Raw genomic sequence first — 18,716 nt, 5'->3', positions numbered from 1 at the left:
TTTATTCAAGCGGGACTGGCATAAATAGTTTGATTTTAAATTGGGGTTTTATTAATATTTTAAATTTTTTAAATTTAATTTTAACTATCAGCGTTTTTGTAATTCTGCTACAATTTAATTCGTTTTAACTGTATATATCTTGTATTTTATTTCTGGCTGTACACCGCTCTGAGTCCTTCGGGAGAAAGGCGGTATAAAAATTTAATAAAATAATAAAATAAAAAATAAAATAAAAAACAGGGACATAGTGACTTAAGGGCTAAGATGCTGAGTTTGTCGATCGACAGGTCGGCAGTTCAGCGGTTCGAATCCCTAGTGCTGCCTAATGGGGTGAGCTCCCGTTACTTGTCCCAGCTTCTTCCAACCTAGCAGTTCGAAAGCACGTAAAAAATACAAGTAGAAAAAATAGGGACCCACCTTTGATGGGAAGGTAACAGCATTCCGTACGCCTTTGGCGTTGAGTCATGCCAGCCACATGATCATGGAGATGTTTTCGAACAGCGCTGGCTCTTTGGCTTTGAAACGGAGATGAGCAATGCCCCCTAAAGTCGGGAACAACTAGCATGTATGTGCAAAGGGAACCTTTACCTTTACCTTTTTAATGGTTAAAATGCAATATTGCAGGTGAACTAAGCCGACTGCCAGCAGTTTGATTCTCACTAGCTCAAGGTTGACTCATCCTTCCATCCTTCTGAGGTCAGTAAAATGAGGACCCAGATTATTGGGGGCAAGATGATGACTCTTAGAAAGAGCTGTAAAGCACTATGAAGCCATCTAAGTGCCCTTGCTATTGTTATATGCTACCCATCTCACCAAGAGATGACAACTCATCTTACAATCAATAAACATCATAATATAGTGAAACATTAAAATCAATATTAGCTCTAAAATTGGGTTTAAAAATTAACAAAGTTGGCAAGGAAGGGAGCAAAACGTACACAGCGAGGAGACTGGATCTTATCTCAGTCCATTAACCACTCCCAGTCTGTTATAACAGAGCGATAGAATCAAGATCACGTGAAGTGTTAATACCACTTTATAATGCCTTGATAAGGCCAGATTTGGAATATTGCATTCAATTTTGGTCGCCACAATGTAAAAAAGATGTTGAGACTCTAGAAAGAGTGCAGAGAAGAGCAACAAAGGTGATTAGGGGACTGGAGGCTAAAACATGTGAAGAACGGTTGCAGGAACTCGGTATGTCTAGTTTAATGAAAAGAAGAACTGGGGAGACATGATAGCAATGTTCCAATATCTCAGGGGTTGCCACAAAGAAGAGGGAGTCAAGCTATTCTCCAAAGCACCTGAGGGTAGAACAAGAAGCAATGGGTGGAAACTAATCAAGGAGAGAAGCAACCTAGAACTATGGGGAAATTTCCTGACAGTTAGAACAATCAGTAAGTGGAACAACTTGCCTGCAGAAGTTGTGAATGCACCAACACTGGAAATTTTTAACAAAATGTTGGATAACCATCTGTCTGAGATGGTGTAGGGTTTCCTGCCTCGGCAGGGGGCTGGACTAAAGGACCTCCAAGGTCCCTTCCAATTCTGTTATTATGTTATGCTATGTTCGCATTGGGGCCCCATGCAGATCCTGGCCTTCAGACCTTTTCGGAAGTCCAAGAACATGGGGGAAGGCCAGATTTCACCTTACAGAGGGATACAATCAAGATCAAGTGAGGTACTAATACCACTCTGTAAAGCCTTAGTAAGACCACACCTAGAATCCTGCATCCAGGTTTTGGTCACCACATTATAAAAAAGATGATGAGACTCTAGAAAAAATGCAGAGAAGATCAACCAGGATGATGAGGGGACTGGAAGCTAAAACATACGATGAACTGCTGCAGGAACTGGGTATGTCTAGTTTAATGAAAAGAAGGACTAGGGGAGACATGATAGCAGTCTTACAATATCTCAGGGGCTGCCTACAAAGAAGAGGGAGTCAAACTATTTTCCAAAGCACTTGAGGGCAGGACAAGAAGCAATGGGTGGAAACTAATCCCGGAGAGAAGCAACTCAGAACTAAGGAGAAATTTCCTGACAGTTAGAACAATTAATCAGTGGGACAACTTGCCTCCAGAAGTTGTGAATGCTCCAACACTGGAAATTTTTAAGAAGAGGTTGGATAACCAATTTGTCTGAAGTGGTGTAGGGTTTCCTGCCTAAGCAGGGGGTTGGATTAGAAGACCTCCAAGACCCCTTTCCAGCTCTCTCATTCTATTCTAAATCTTCTGAAAGAGTCCTATTTTCATTCCTGGCCTTCTTTCCATCGTAACATATTGGGCATTTCAAAATGGATATCAAGGCCTTCGACTCATTCCATTGAAGTGATGTTTTCTCAAGAGGAGAAAGTACCACGCTGTTTCCTGTTTTTAAACACCTGCGTGTTTTGTTTTTGTTTTTTTTCATTTAGAAATGCAAGCACCCTCCATCATAATTACTCGAGCCCCGCTAGAGATTTCCCTCAAGAGCACCACGGCCCTCATTCTCATCTGTGATGTGAGTGGATTTTCCCCGGCAGAGATTAGCATCTCGTGGGAAAGAAATAACGTGTCCCTGGACAAAAAGCTGTACGACAACGGGATCGCCACAGAAATGGCAAATGGGTATTCGGTGTACAGCATCTTGAAAATCAGCAGAGATGAGCCAGGAGGAAAAGGAGGCAGCTACTGCTGTATCGTCCACCATCCCGCTTCTCAAATCCCATATGTGGCATATGAAAAGGTACCCATTGGTAAGTGGACCTTCTAAGATGGTCGCTGAAGGTATCACGATGAGTCACGTGGTGTCAGTGGTGGTATTCAGCCAGTTCTATCTGGTTCGGGCAAACTGGTAGCGGCTACCCACCCGAACGTCATCATGTCCTATTTTTGACACTCTGCGCATGCGAGCGCACACACATTTGCAAACCTGTAGCAAAGGTAAGTAAATACTACCCCTGCATGGCATGGTAGAACTTCTACAACACATTCTCAACTGTAAAAGGTTAAAAACCTAATAGATCACAAACATCCTTTGGTTGAGCATTTCACCATGGCTGAGAGGCAGGTCCATTAATGAAAAGGAGGAGCCACCCATTGAAAAATATCATTATTTATGGTGCTACATAAGGGACACGGTGGATTAGGGGCTAGGACGTTGAGCTTGTTGATCGAAAGGTTGGCAGCTCAGCGGTTCGAATCCCTAGTGCTGCCGTGTAACGGGGTGAGCTCCCATTACTTGTCCCAGCTTCTGCCAACCTAGCAGTTCAAAAGCACATAAAAAATGCAAGTAGAAAAAATTGTGGCCACCTTTGGTGGGAAGGGAACAGCGTTCCGTGCGTCTTTGGTGTTGAGTCATGCCGGCCACATGACCACGGACACATCTTTGGGCAGCACTGGCTCTTCGGCTTTGAAACTAAGATGAGCACCACCCCCTAGAGTCAGGAACGACTAGCACATATGTGCGAGGGGAACCTTTACCTTTACCTTATGGTGCTACATGGTTATTATTCTCAGGAGCCCAAGTGAAAATGTACCGTATTTCTTGGACTATAAAAGACTCCAAAGTATAAGACACACCAAGCTTTTGTGGAGGAAAACAAGAAAAAAACAGTCTGCAATTTGCCTCCTTGCAGCAAACAGAAAACAGCCTGGTCAATTTCAGCATAGCCTGATTTAGCATGAGCAGCTGATTGGCGGTTGGATCTGCCTCCCAGAATACCAATGATCAGCTGTTCCAGACTGCAGGGATCACCACCGCCCATTGGTGCCATCGCCACCCATTGCCGCTGCCATCTATCACCGCCTCTGCACATCCCATTTTTGGTCCCCGCTTATCCCATTTTCGGCTTCCATGTGCCACATTCTTGGCTTCTGAGCATCCCATTTTTGGGCCATTCCCGGTGGCTGGGACCGCTGCCTCCTGGAATGGGCTGAAAATGGGGTGCGCAAAAGCTGAAAATGGGATGTGCAGAGGACAAAAATGGGGTGCACGGAGGCAACGATAGGTGGCAACAGCGGTGGGCGGTGACGGCACCGATGAGCAGCAGTGATTCCCGCAGCCTGGAATAGCTGATTGGTGGTATTCCAGGAGGCAGATCCAACTGCCAATCAGCTGCTCCTGCTAAATCAGGCTGTGCTGAAATTGACCATGCTGTTTGCTGCAAGGAGGCAAATTGCTGGAAGGCAGAGGCCGAAAGGTGGAGGCCGGCGGGTGGGCGGGGCTTCAGCACATTTGCTGTATAAGACACACAGACATTTCCACCCACCTTTTTTTGGGAGTAGTGGAGTGTGTCTTCTACTCTGAAAAATATGGTATATTATGAGCAGCAGAGAATGTTTATTGAGCCTTGTAGAGTCCTTTCCCTCAAAACTATCCAAACCATCATCAAAATTCCATACAGAAATTGCAAGACCCTCTTATGAGATCTTGCAAGATCTCATCCAATTGTGTAACGGTATTCAGGATCTAGGGACAGCTGCTGCGTAATTGTCTTTACTGTGATTAGTGGAACACCAACTTTTGAATATAACCTGCCTCCCTGAGTGCAGTTATGTGACAGAATGATATTGTTGGAAAGGACCTTGAGGGTCTTCTAGTCCAACCCCCTTCTCAAGCTGGAGACCCTATACCATTTCAGACAAATGGTTGTCCAATCTCTTCTTGAAAACCTCCAGGGCACCCACAACTTCTGGAAGCAAGTCATTCCACTGGTTGATTGTTCTCACTTTCAGGAAATTTCTCCTTAGTTCTAGGTTGCTGTTGTGTCTTGCCCGCTCTCACCGCAGCCGGGGCCTTCTTATCTGCTTCCGAACGCTGAGGAATGTCCTAGTATGCCTCCCGGCCCCAGCCCTGGCTCCATGCCCAGACAGGCTGAGGAGGAGGAAGCACCTCCCGGCCCCGGCCCTGGCTCCATGCCCAGGCAAACGGAGCAACTAGACCCCTCCCCCTCCTCCACAGCATGTGAGCCTGAGGGAGGTCAATTACCAATAGCTGCCGACTGGAGTGACCCTTGCTTCAGAAGAATTGATAGGCGGCAGCATCAGAAGGAAGGGAGGGGCAGGCCTGGATAAGTGCTGAGTCATGGAGCCACACCCCATGGCCTATATAAAGAATCTGCTTTCTGGCATTCTCTGAGTCAGGCAAAGTCGAACATATCTTGCTGAAGTCACTTTCTGGTCTCCTGCCTGCCTTGAGGACTTTGCTAGGACTTTGGCAGAGCTGCAGAGGCACACCTGATTCGGATTTCCCTGACCCGGCCGTCAGCGGAGGAGTGGGACACGACAGTTGCTTCTCTCCTTGAATATTTTCCATCCATCGCTTCTTGTCCTACCTTGAGATGCTTGGAGAATAGGTTGGCTGCCTCTTCTTTATGGCAGCCTAGATATTGGAAGACTGCTATTATGTTGCCCTTAGTCCTTCTTTTCATTAAACAATCGTACCCAATTCTTGCAACTATTGCCACCGTGGTTAAGCGCAATGGTGAAATCCAAATTTTTTTACTACCCGTTGGGTATGGTGTGATTTGGTGGGTGTGGCAGGGGAAGGATACTGCAAAATCTCTATTCCCACCCCATTCCAGGGGAAAGAAAGTGCAAAATTTATTTATTTATTATTTAGATTTTTATACCGCCCTTCTCCCGAAGGACTCAGGGCGGTGTACAGCCAGATTATAAAAAACAATACAATATACAGATTAAAACAGAAAGTTAAAATAACATATTCTATAAATGGCCAAAAGTTTAAAACCATCAAATTTAACCCGTAAAATTCATAAAAATACCCCAATTAAAATTGTTTAAAATTCAAAAAGTTTAAAAAATTTAGGCCATTCCATGGCTTAAATTTCCAAAAATTTAGGCCATTATCTCCATTCCCACCCCACTCTGGGGCCAGCCTGAGGTGGTATTTTCCGATTCTTCGAACTGTTCAAAATTTCCGCTACCAGTTCTCTAGAACCTGTCAGAACCTGCTGGATTTCACCCCTGGTTAAGAGCAATAATAATCTGGACTTAAGCAAATATGTATAAATATACTCAACCAATTCTAATATTTTTAAGCAGACCCAGGGCAACTCCACAAAGGTAAAACATGGAAATTAGGGTTGGTTCGGTGAAATGCTTGCTAAAATAAATCTCATCGTATCTAAATGTTAACCCTTGAAATTCTGTGAGGCAGCGCAAATGCTATTATAGACCAGAAAAGATATGGACTAGTCCATTCATGTATCTGCATTATGCATATGATTCTGATAATGGGTTTTCCATGTGAAACAGCCATCCAAATCCAACACCACTGATGGAACAGTCACACAACTTTGCCTCATTTCTCTCCTTTCCAAAGAAACCGTTCATATTTTTTGCCTTAAGAATGATTTGGGTTCCAGGGATGGGTATTGGAGGAATGGGGGGGGGCGGAACCCAAAGGCTGGAGGGTTTTTGTTTTTTGTTTCATTTTTTGTCTATTGGAAACCGTTGACATTTTAGGGAACTCACCTGAGATAATGAAAGTAAAAGAACGTTTTCTTCAAGTCAACACTTGGCTTCTGCTGATTTCAAGAAAAAAGTCCATCGTGTCTTCTCGGCAGCCATGCAGGAGGGGTTGGGCACTGTGCCTTCTTGGGAAGTTTTCGACTACCCAGCCTGGCTCTCAGTTCTGGAATTCTCCAACTGGTAGGTCCTTGGTGCCCTCTGAACTTCGTTCTTTTCTTGCAGATGTTTCATTACCATCATCAGCATCACTAGCTCTGATGATGCTACCTAGGTTGGTAATTAAATGTCTGAAAGAAAACACCAAGGACCACCAGCATTCCCTCCTCCTCCTCCCCCTCCTCCTCCTCCTGCATTCCACACACCACCTCTTCTACCACTGATGATGTTGTTGTTGTTGTTGTTATTACTATTATTATTATTATTATTATTATTATTATTATTATTATTATTATTATTATTATTATTTATTTATTTATTTATTTATTTAATTAATTAATTAATTAATTAATTTATATACCGCCCTTCTCCCGAAGGACTCAGGGTGGTTTACAGCCATGGTAAAAAGTACAAATCAAAAAGTTAAAAAAGCATTTAAAAACTAATTAAATTAAAGGCTGAAAGAATTATAATAAAACTATATTAAAACCCCAATAAAAAACTTCATTAAGCCAGCCCTGCACAATGGAACAGAAAGGTCTTTAGCTTGTGGCGAAAGGTCCGGAGATCAGGAAGTTGACGTATCCTCAGAGGCAGTTCATTCCAGAGGGCAGGAGCCCCCACAGAGAAGGCTCTCCCCCTGGGGGTCGCCAGTCTACATTGTTTGATGGCACCCTGAGGAGACCCCCTCTATGGGAGCTCACAGGTCCATGGGAGTCTATTGGTAGTAGCAGGCGGTCTCGTAGGTAACCCGGTCCTATGCCATGGAGCACTTTAAAGGTGATAACTAACACCTTGAATTGCACCCGGAAGACCACCGGAAGCCAGTTGGTCATGAAATGTCTTCAAGGAAACAACTCAGCTCAAAGAGTACCAAGCATCTCACAGTCCTCCTCCTCCTGTATTCCTGTGTTCCGTGAAATGTCTTCAAGGAAACAACCCAGATCAGGGTGCCACAGTTGTCCTCCTCCTCCCCCCTTCTCCTCCACTCCACAAATACCCCTCCTTCAGGAGTTGGATTGAAAAATTTTAGCAATCGGCTTTCTGCCCAATTGCTGGGTGGGCGTAGCCATGAGGATGTGGCCTAGTTAGCTTCCTTCACCCATGGCGGAGGGGGCGTCTTCTCCCTCCCCAGGCTCTGGAGGGTTTCTCGAGCCTCCAGGAAGGAGAAAATGGCCTCCCCCGGCTCCGGAGCCCCTCCAGAGGCTGGAAACAAGCCCATTTCCAGACTTCCTGTACTTCCAGTAAGCCTTTTTTTTGCCCTCCCCAGACTCCGGAGGATTTTCTTGAGCCTCTGGGAAGTCAAAAACAGCCTCCCCCGGGCTCTGGCGGCCCCCCAGAGGCCAGAAATGGGCCCGTTTCCAGACTTCTGTTACTTCCGGTAGGTCCATTTTTTGCCCTCCCAGAGTCTCCACATGGGCCCTGCACCTGGCATCCAAAATGGGCCATGTGGAGACTCCTGGGAGGGGCAGGTTGGGGTGAGCAGGGTCAGCCAGTCCTTGCAACTACCGATTTGGTGAACCTGATCAAAATTAACATGCGGTTCGCCCAAACCAGTCCAAACCAGCTGAATCTCACCCCTGCCCTCCTTTCTACCACTGATGTTCCCTAGTTAGGTCACGAAACGTCTGTCAAGGAAACAACCCAGCTGTGAGAGCATCAAGGAGCCCCACAGTCCTCTTCCTCCACCAACCACTTCACTTTCCTCCATTCTGCAAACCCTTCTTCTACGACTGATGATATTACCTAGTTGGATCATGAAACATCTGTAAGGAAACAACCCAGCTCAGAGAGCACCCAGGACCCCCACAGTTCAACCCTGAGCTACAAATATCCTCCTCTATCTGGAAATCTCCAAATGTGTCCCTTTCCAAATATTAGCCAGGACTGATCCTTCTTAGCTTCCAGCCTCAACAAAACACTAGGTGATATTTATTTTATTTTGTTAATGTCTCAAATGCTTTGGAAGATGTTTTATTCACTCCCTTGTTTTATTATATGAACCATCTAGTGCATCAGAAGATGTTCAGATCTATACATACAGCGCTTAACCCTAATATGTATTTAAGGACAAGAACAAACTTCTTTCACAGTTGGTTAATATCTGTTTGGATCCTTGACTGGTGAATTCTGTCCTAGACTGAGATATTTGTACCATACATTTGTCTTTCTTTCTTTTTACCCACTGAGGCAACTGGGCTTTTCTCTCATCTGGTTATGCAAACAAATGTCCTGCTACGACTCTAAGGAATATACACTGTGGGTGTTTACATTTTGCAATCTGATATGTTCATGAAAACAGCACTAAGTGGGTCTCACTTTTGAGAAGGCAAACAAGCAGTGCCTGAGGTAAAAACATCATGCAGAACCGTGATTCTCAGCCAGTGACCAGCAGATTCCTGGGGGATTGTGATATCATCACAGGAGGTTCATGAAGACTTGAAAAAACGTTATGATTTAAATCTTGAGTTAAGTCTTGGCCACAAAGGGTATTTCAAGGGTATTAATGGTGAAGAAAAGGTTGAGAACCACTGATCTAGGAAGTAAAAGAGAGAAAGCAGATAAAGAGTTCAGTGGTGGGTTTCTACCGGTTCGCCCTGGTTCAGGTGAACCAGTAATGGCGGCGGCAGGAGGCTCCGCCCACCCGCCTGGACATCATCACGGATACTCTGGGCAGAAGATTCTGCTCATGTGCAGAAGTGCCAGGCCCACACTCACAGTTCCGGACCAGTAGCAAAGGTAAATGGAACCCACTACTAAAATAGTTGTATATTTTAAATATGGTTCGGGAGGAAAACATTGAATGCATTTCAACTTTGCACCATTGTTCTCTCTAGAAAAAAAGGGTATCTAATTTTTCCAATGCATCCAGACATTTTTACCTTTCATGCACACAAGTCTAATTTCATTGGTAAATTAAAAACAAAACTAATTCTAGCTGAGGTGCTGCTGGTTACTTCTCCTAGTACTTGGTGCCCAATTATTCTAAACATGCTCAGACACAACCTCAATCAGCTTCACATTCCCATCATACACCAAAGAGTCTGTTGTGGCCCACCAGCGGCCAGAGGAACTGGCAGCAGATTTGGACAGTGAGGAGGTTGGGGAGGAACATGGGCCAGTCCTGGAGTCTGGGGAAGGCTCTGATGAGGGTTCTGCGTCGTAGGCAGAGAGGGGGCCAGGGCCATATGCCAGTTATCAGCTGCCTTCGGAGTCAGACATCAGTAAGGCAGAGTTTGCGCCTGTGCAGATTTGCCAGACGAAGGGAACAGCTGAAGAACAAGGGTCAACTTGGGAGTAAGGCCACAGGTGGATGATGAATGGCCCCTCCCAGAGGGAATAAAAGAAAGGGGAGTGGAGTTTGCAGGAGACAATTAGTTCGCTTAATTGGTTTGTAACTCCGTGACTCCTTGCCAAGTTTTGAAGATATCGGCCTGGCAGCTCTCCAAGCCAGAGAAGGTCTGTGACTGTAAATTGTCCCTTGAAAGACTTTGCTGAAGGTGAATGAGAAGAATTCACTGTTTGTTTAATAAAAGGGGTTTTGTCGGGACCAGGAATCTGCTTCGTGCTTTTCGGGGAAGCCTAGGTCAGAACAGAGTCTACATCAGGAAGATTCATACAGTCCTAGTTTGCTTCTTGAAGAATGACTCCAAATTTTTTTTTATTTACACTTCAGGGAGACCTTTTTGATTATTACAGGTAACTTATTTTTCTGATCTTACCTTAACGACATGACCCTTTTTCTCCTTACGATCATGGCTCCTGATACTCCCAGTCTCATTCCAGATTTCCTGGAGCCTCGAGCACCTATGGTGGAACTCCTACAGTCCATCGATCGGGAGAAGGACGCCGTGGTGTTGAAATGCATCGCGATGAATTACAGGCCCCCGAGTGTCACCATCACATGGGTGGGCGGCCCGCAAAATAAGAAGCAAGTCATTGTGGACCAGAGGATGGCGGATGGGACCTACTGGGCCAGCAGCCAACTCACCCTCACCCTCTCCCAATGGCAAGAAATGGACAGCAAGACTTGTGAGGTGGTACACCAACCGACGAGTACAAAAAAAGTCCAGAGGATTTCCAGAAAAGGTGAACTAGAGCAGCAAAGCTAGAATGTCTGATGTCCATCTTTTAATCAGACTTTTCATGCTCCAATCTTTTCCTTCCCACTTACTAGTACTATGTGCCTGGATTACCACTCTCCTCCTTCTCCTCCTCCTCCTCTTATTAATGATAGCTAAACCTATTGGAAAAATATTCCATGCAAGCATGAAAATCCAAGGAAGGAGATTATTTGTTCAAGGAAAGTTGCAGCATCCAGACACGCTTCTCAGCCATTTCTGTAATGTAATATGGTTTGAGACCACCATACCAGAGGTGGGTTTCAGCAGGTTCTGACCAGTTCTGGAGAACCGGTAGCAGAAATTTTGAGTAGTTTGGAGAACCGGTAGTAAAAATTCTGACCGGCCCCACCCCCATCTATTCTCTGCCTTCCAAGTCCCAGCTGATCAGGGGGAATTGGGGATTTTACAGTATTCTTTCCCTGGAGTAGGGAGGGAAGGGAGATTTTATAGTATTGCCCTTGCCACGCCCTTGCCACACCCACCAAGCCATGCCACACCCACCAAGCCACACCCACAGAACCAGTAGTTCAAAAAAAATTGAAACCCACCACTGCACCATACCCCAGACAGGAGACCCTCCATAATTCTTCTTTTTCTCAAGCAAACTTTCTTTTGTCTCATGAAATGAGATGAAAGGTCAAAGATAAGGAGAATTCATCTTCCTATATAGTTAAGAAGCAAAGAGTTAGACTTAAAACATAGGAGATAATGTCTATGGAGATTCTTAGTCATCCAGGTCAGCTGTGGGTTTCACATTATGTTACTACCGGTTCGTTCACCCGCAATTTCCGCTACTGGTTCGGGCAAACCGGTCTGAACCAGCTGAATACCACTTCTGATCCAGGTCATGGTTACCCAAAGGTGGTTTTTTCAGGAGGCAACTGGACTTCCTTGTTTTTTTTTCTTTTGAAGACGTTTCACTTCTCATCCAAGAAGCTTCTTCAGCTCTGACTGGACTTCCATTCACGAGCCATGGTGGCACAGTGGTTAGAATGCAGTACTGCAGGCTACTTCTGCTGACTGCCAGCTGACTGCAATTTGGCAGTTCAAATCTCGCCAGGGTCAAGGTTGACTCAGACTTCCATCCTTCCGAGGGGGGGTTAAAATGAGGATCCAGATTGTTGGGGGCGATATGCTGACTCTGTAAACTGCTTAGAGAGGGCTGTAAAGCATAGTGAAGCAGTATATAAGTCTAATGTCAGGGTTCCAAAAGACACCTTAATTAAATCATCAGCCTTGAACCAAGGTTCAAAAGAAATCCAGTTATTCATTAGGAGCTTCATGTAGGCACGTTACAAGTGAAGCAGACTCTGACCCCACTTAATTAACGCCTCAGTCATGACCCTGTTTCCCTCCTCCACCCCAGGGTGTGTCTTCAATCACATTCATCAACGGAGCAATTTCACGGGTTGTAGAAATCACTCCCCTCTGGCAGCTGTGGGTAACCCTGGGAGACAGCCTTGAGAGAGATGTGTCTGGAATGTGCTTCTGTTTTTGGCTGCCATACTGCTTTGTCAGTTTCCCATCCCCCTTGCCTATGGCAACTGGAGAGCAGGCCAGGGATGTTTTGCGAGTTGACATCTAAGTGTTATTGCTGTTCCCCACCATCCAGCCCGAGCTGAAGAAGCTTTTTGGATGAGAAGTGAAACGTCTTCAAAAGAAAAGACAAAGAAAGTCTACTTGCCACCTGTTCTGTCCCCACCAACCACAACCAAGCAGACACGCAAACTGACTATATCTGCCAGCAATTTACTCCGACGACAAATATCAGTTCTGGCAACAAACCTGCGATTGCCTGCCAAGTTCTCCTATCTCCTCAGACCAGCATAACTGCAGTTCAGAAATAAACAGAAGCCAAAGTATTAATCTCAAAATATTGCAGCCAAAGTTTCCAAGAGTTTTGTCCATCACAAGAAGCTATAGAGCAGCTCCTCCTGCTTTTATACCCTGTAGGGTGTGGCTCCACGACTCAGCACTCTCTAGGCCTTCCCTACCCCTTCTTTTGTTGTTCCCACCTCTCTTTTCTGCGATGCCTGGGATTTAACCAGGACTGATTGTCAGCAGCTGAGTCTTGAGGCATTGCCGGAGGGGGGGGGAAGGTGCAGGAGAAAGAGGCCTCGTCATCTCCTCCACCTGGCCTGCCTCTGGGACCTGGAGCGGAGCCAGAGAGGAAGGTCCTGCAGAGGGAAGACCTGTCGGCTCTTCGCCCTCACTCTCTGAGTCACTCTCTGCCAGGAGGCCAGGCTTGGGAGCTGAAGACACAACACCACCTGAAAAAAATGCACCTTTGGGACATTGGAGATAATGGATAAACAGTGGATAAAAATAATAGCAAAACACTGAGACACAAGGGAAGGCCACGAGAGAGTAACACAACTTCATTACTTTGTTCATTCTAAGAGAATTCATTCTCTCCTTGACTTTATTTTTGTAGATCCCCATACTCTTCATTTTTCCTATGAAGTAAACCGGGATAAAATTGACGCTTCTCTTTCTGTTTCTTTAGACTGGGTTATGCCCACGGCTCTCATGGTGACTCTCAACGTCCATCCACCCTGTCCAACTTTAGGGACCATCAGTAGTGTGACTTTAGTCTGTTCCATCTACAGCTACTCCCTAGAGAACATCCAAGTCACCTGGGTACCAGATGGGAAATTTCAAACGTCACCAAAGGACCGGTCAAACAGTATCCAGTTCTACGCTAGCAGCAACTTCACGGTATCCCTGCAGGAGTGGAACAAGCTAAAAGAATATACCTGCAGAGTAACTCAAGCTGGAAGAAACCACACAGAGACAAGAACTATCAGCAAGTGCAGAGGTACGCTTGAATGAATTCATTCATTCATTCTCTCTGTTTCCCTCCCTCCCTCTCCCTCTCCCTCTCCCTCTGTCCTTTTTTTACTTTCTCTCTCTCTCGCTCTCTTTCTCTCTTTCCTTCTCTCCCTTTTTACTTATTCTCCCTCACTTTCTCTGTTTCTTTCTCTTTCCCATTTTCTTTCTCACTCTCTTTCTCTCTCCCCCTTTTTACTTATTCTCTTTCTCTCTTTCTCTCTTTCACTTTTTTAGTCTTTTTTTCTCTCTCTCTCTCTCTTCCTGTTTCTTTCTTTCTTTCTCACTTTCTGTCTTCCTTTTCTTATTCTCTTCTCTCTCTGTTTCTCTCTCTCTCTTCTTTACTTATTCTTTCTTTCTCTCTCTCTCTCCTTTTTACTTTTTTCTCTCTCTCTTTCTCTCTTCCTTCTCTCCCTTTTACTTATTCTCCTCACTTTCTCTGTTTCTTTCTCTTCCCATTTTCTTTCTCACTCTCTTTCTCTCTCTCCTTTTTACTTATTCTCTTTCTCTCTTTTCTCTTTCACTTTTTTCTCTCTCTCTCTCTTCCTGTTTCTTTCTTTCTTTCTCACTTTCTGTCTTCCTTTTCTTATTCTCTTTCTCTGTTTCTCTCTCTTCTTTACTTATTCTTATTCTTTCTCTCTCTTTCTTTCTTTCTTTCTTTCTCTCCCTTTTACTTATTCTCCTCACTTTCTCTCTCTTTCTCTTTTTCTTATTCTCTCTCTCTTTCTCACTCTCTTTCTTTCTCTTTCACTTTTTAGTCTTTTTTCTCTCTCTCTCTCTTCCTGTTTCTTTCTTTCTTTCTCACTTTCTGTCTTCCTTTTTCTTATTCTCTTTCTCTCTCTGTTTCTCTCTCTCTCCTTCTTTACTTATTCTTTCTTTCTCTCTCCCTCTCTCCTTTTTTTACTTTTTTTTCTCTCTCTCTCTCTTTCTCTCTTTCCTTCTCTCCCTTTTTACTTATTCTCCCTCACTTTCTCTGTTTCTTTCTCTTTCCCATTTTCTTTCTCACTCTCTTTCTCTCTCCTTTTTACTTATTCTCTTTCTCTTTTCTCTTTCACTTTTTTCTCTCTCTCTCTCTTCCTGTTTCTTTCTTTCTTTCTCACTTTCTGTCTTCCTTTTCTTATTCTCTTTCTCTCTGTTTCTCTCTCTCTCCTTCTTTACTTATTCTTTTCTTTCTCTCTCTCTCCTTTTTACTTTTTTCTCTCTCTCTCTCTTTCTCTCTTCTCTCTCTCCCTCCCATCTCTCTCTCCTCTCTCCTTTTACTTTCTCTCTCTCTCGCTCTCTTTCTCTCTTTCCTTCTCTCCTTTTACTTATTCTCCTCACTTTCTCTGTTTCTTTCTCTTTCCCATTTTCTTTCTCACTCTCTTTCTCTCTCCTTTTACTTATTCTTTCTCTCTTTCTCTCTTTCACTTTTTAGTCTTTTTCTCTCTCTCTCTCTTCCTGTTTCTTTCTTTCTTTCTCACTTTCTGTCTTCCTTTTCTTATTCTCTTTCTCTCTCTGTTTCTCTCTCTCTCCTTCTTTACTTATTCTTTTCTTTCTCTCTCCTCTCTCCTTTTTACTTTTTTCTCTCTCTCTCTTCTCTCTTTCCTTCTCTCCTTTTACTTATTCTCCCTCACTTTCTCTGTTTCTTTCTCTTTCCCATTTTCTTTCTCACTCTCTTTCTCTCTCTTTTTCTTATTCTCTTTCTCTCTTTTCTCTTTCACTTTTTTTCTCTCTCTCTCTCTCTTCCTGTTTCTTTCTTTCTTTCTCACTTTCTGTCTTCCTTTTTCTTTTTCTCTTTCTCTCTGTTTTTCTCTCTCTCCTTCTTTACTTATTCTTTTTCTTTCTCTCTCTCTTTCTTTCTTTCTCTCTTTCTTTCTCTCCCTTTTTACTTATTCTCCCTCACTTTCTCTTTCTTTCTCTTTCCCATTTTACTTATTTTTTCTCTCTCTTTCTCACTCTCTTTCTTTTTCTCTTTCACTTTTTTAGTCTTTTTCTTTCTCTCTCTCTCTCTTCCTGTCTCTTTTCTTTTTTCTTTCTTTTTTCTTTCTTTCTTTCTTTCTTTCTTTCTCACTTTCTCTCTCCTTTTTCTTATTCTCTTTCTCTCTCTCTTTCTCTCTTTCTGTCTCTCCCTTTTTACTTATTCTTTTTCTTTCTCATTTTCTCTCCGTTTCTTTCTCTCTCTCTCTCTCTCTCTCTTCCTGTTTCTTTCTTTCTCTCTCTCTCTCTTTCTCACTTTCTCTCTTTTTTTCTTATTCTCTCTCTCTCTGTTTCTTTCTCTCTCTTTCTAGTTCTCTCTCTCCCTCTCTCCCTCCCATCTCTCTCTCCTTTTTTACTTATTTTCTCTGTTCATTCATTCTCTGTCTCTTACATATTTCTGTCCAGAACATAACTTCATGTTTTCTTTTTTTTTGTTTTTCCTTCTTCCTTTGATTCTGGTTGCACCTAAAAAAAATAATAATCCCGGTGCCAGGAAATTACATTGGATTGATCGTAGAATGTAATAATGATAACAACTCAGTTGGAAAGAAAAGTGTTTGACTATTTATTTATTTATTTATTTATTTATTTATTTATTTATTTATCTATCAAACTTATATACCGCACCATCTCCCGTAGGACTCAGGGAGGTTCACAGGCATATTAAAACAATATAATAAATAACTATAACTAGTCCTCGACTTACAGCCAAATGCTTAGCAACTGTTCAGAACTACAACAGTCCTCCCCCAAATGGTTCATCTTTACTGCCATTTGCGGATTCCTGTGGTTACGTGACTGCAGTTTGGGGGATTTTTCTGGCCAGTTTCTGGGCCATGGTGGTGCAGTGGTTAGAGTGCAGCACTGCAGGCTCCTTCTGCTGCCTGCCGGCTGCCTGCAATTTGGCAGTTTAAATCTCACCAGGCTCAAGGTTGACTCAGCCTTCCATCCTTCCAAGGTCGGTTAAATGAGGACCCAGATTGTTGGGGGCAATAGGCTGACTCTGTAAACCACTTAGAGAGGGTTGTAAAAGCACTGCAAAGCAATATATAAGTGCTATTGCTATTGACTTCCAGTTTTCTACCAAAAAAATCCCATTGGGGAAAATGTATTTGTTGAATGACTATAACACTCATAGAACAACCTCTGAAAAAGCAGCCAGAAAATCAGGTTGGTTACATGATGCTTTGACTTTCGACTGCAAAGATTTAAGACCATAATTATGGGCTCAATTAAATCGGCAGTCAAGGACTTCCTGCATCGAGTGAAATGTTCTAATTTGTTGCCGATTGGGCCGATTCTTCTTGCTTTCCTCCACTCTAGTTCAAATCAAATCGAGTTTATTACCATCAAAGACCAGAGAGCAGAACAAATAAAAACACTCACAGAATATCTGGTTAAAAATTCTAGAATAAAGTAATAAATAACAGATAAAATCTATATTAAAATCACAATTCGGCATCCGATCTGTCAGTTACACATGGCCTAACTAATACCCTGTTTTCCCAAAAATAAGACATCGCATTATAAAACCCCAATAGGGCTTTTGAGCACATGTGTCCCCAAAAAAATAAGCTCTCCCGAAAAATATTTAAACACAGAGCTGGAAATCAGGTAAGACAGCAAGAGGAATCCTGTTGTTGCTTCAGCCCCTCCCCCAGGTCTGGCTCCCTGCCAGAGAGTGACTCAGAGAGTGAGGGGGAAGGGCTGTCAGGGCTCCCTTCTGCAGGGCTGGCTTCCCTGGCTCAGCTCCAGGAGCCAGAAACAGGCCAGGTGGAAGAGGTGACGAGGCCTCTGTCTCCTGTATCTCCCCCTGCCCAGGAAACGCTTCCAGACCCAGCTGAGGACAATCAGTCCTGGTTAGATCCCAGGTTTCGTAGACAAGAGAGGCGGGAACAACAGAAGCAGGGGTGGGGCAGGCCTAGAAAGTGCTCAGTCACGGAGCCACACCCCACAGGGTATAAAAGCAGGAGGGGCTGCTATACTGCTTTGTGATGAACAAATCAAACTGCCTAGAGAGAACTTGAGCTGAAGTGCTATTTATTCCTGACTTCCTGGTTGACATGCCGGCATCAAGAAAGATAACAGAAAAACCTTGGCAGACGCACGTTGGGTTGCTGCCAGAGCTGATAGCTGCCGTGGACTCAATTGCTGGCTGATTGAGTCATTTCTCATGCCTCCTGGACTGAGGTGGGGGAGACAGAACAAGCCCCATCTTGCTCCACGTGCCCCAAAATAATAAGACCTCCCCAAAAATAAGGCCAAGCGCTTATTTCGGGGTTCAAAAAAATATAAGACAGGGTCTTATTTTTGGGGAAACACGGTATCAATCCTTACACAGTGGACTCTGGTTCAATACCTCCTACAGGTAGTCCTCGAGTTACAACCACAATTCAGCCCTAACTTTTTTGTTGCTAACTGTGTTAACTGAGTTTTCCCCATATTCTATGACTTTCCTTGCCACATTTGTTAAGGGCACCGCTGCAGTTATAAATTTAATTAAATAGGGTTTTTAAGCAGGGGTGAAATCTAATAATTTCCCCTACTGGTTCTGTAGGCGTGGCTTAATTGGTGGGTGTGGCTTGGTGGTCAGGTGACTGAATGGGCATGGCCAATAATAATTAAAAATAATAAAAATAATAAAATATACAAAACTTTGGGTCTACCTTCTTTAAAAATAGAGGCACCGGCCTACTAATTGCCTTTTTTGGGGGGAGTACACCGGTCCACCTTCTTGAAAAATAGAGGCACCGGCCTACTAATTGCCTTTTTTGGGGGGAGTACACCGGTCCACCTTCTTTAAAAATAGAGGCACCAATCTACTAGCCGCCTACAGTGCTGATCAGCTGTATGCGGCCCTTTGAAGCACTGTGGCAGTCATTTAAGGCCATTTGCAGCTATATCACCACAGAGAGCTTCAGGGACAGAGAAGAGGAACAGCGAGGCCTGGGCGGTGGTGTGTGTGTCAGGGATTTTTGCTACTGGTTCTCCGAACTACCCGCCCCCATCGCTACCAGATTGCACAATCCGATCTGAACCGGAAGCATTTCACCCCTATTTTTAAGTGAACCTGGATTCCCCATTGACTTTGGTTCTCGGAAGGATGTAAACAGGGAATACACGCAGCAGTGAGATTTCCAATAATCTTACCACCCCGTGCATGCACACTTGCTTT

The 18,716-nt window shown here is 44.0% G+C and overlaps 1 protein-coding gene and 1 gene segment (V, D, J or C); both read left to right on the top strand.

Moving 5' to 3' along the window:
• Positions 1 to 18,716, top strand: part of LOC131198966 (immunoglobulin heavy constant gamma 3-like) — a 153,413-nt gene that overhangs the window by 60,248 nt on the left and 74,449 nt on the right.
• LOC131198964 (uncharacterized) overlaps positions 1 to 18,716 on the top strand; it is a 95,659-nt gene that overhangs the window by 60,833 nt on the left and 16,110 nt on the right. The window contains exons 5-7 of the mRNA XM_058184347.1: positions 2,417 to 2,737; positions 10,419 to 10,721; positions 13,263 to 13,574. Coding sequence (XP_058040330.1) covers positions 2,417 to 2,737; positions 10,419 to 10,721; positions 13,263 to 13,574 — 936 coding nt within the window. The remainder of the gene's footprint in view (positions 1 to 2,416; positions 2,738 to 10,418; positions 10,722 to 13,262; positions 13,575 to 18,716) is intronic.

This window comes from Ahaetulla prasina, chromosome 4 (genome assembly GCF_028640845.1).
Source record: "Ahaetulla prasina isolate Xishuangbanna chromosome 4, ASM2864084v1, whole genome shotgun sequence".
NCBI classification, from domain to species: domain Eukaryota; kingdom Metazoa; phylum Chordata; class Lepidosauria; order Squamata; family Colubridae; genus Ahaetulla; species Ahaetulla prasina.
Note: the sequence above shows the minus strand (reverse complement) of the source record. Positions and strands in the feature narration are given on the sequence as shown.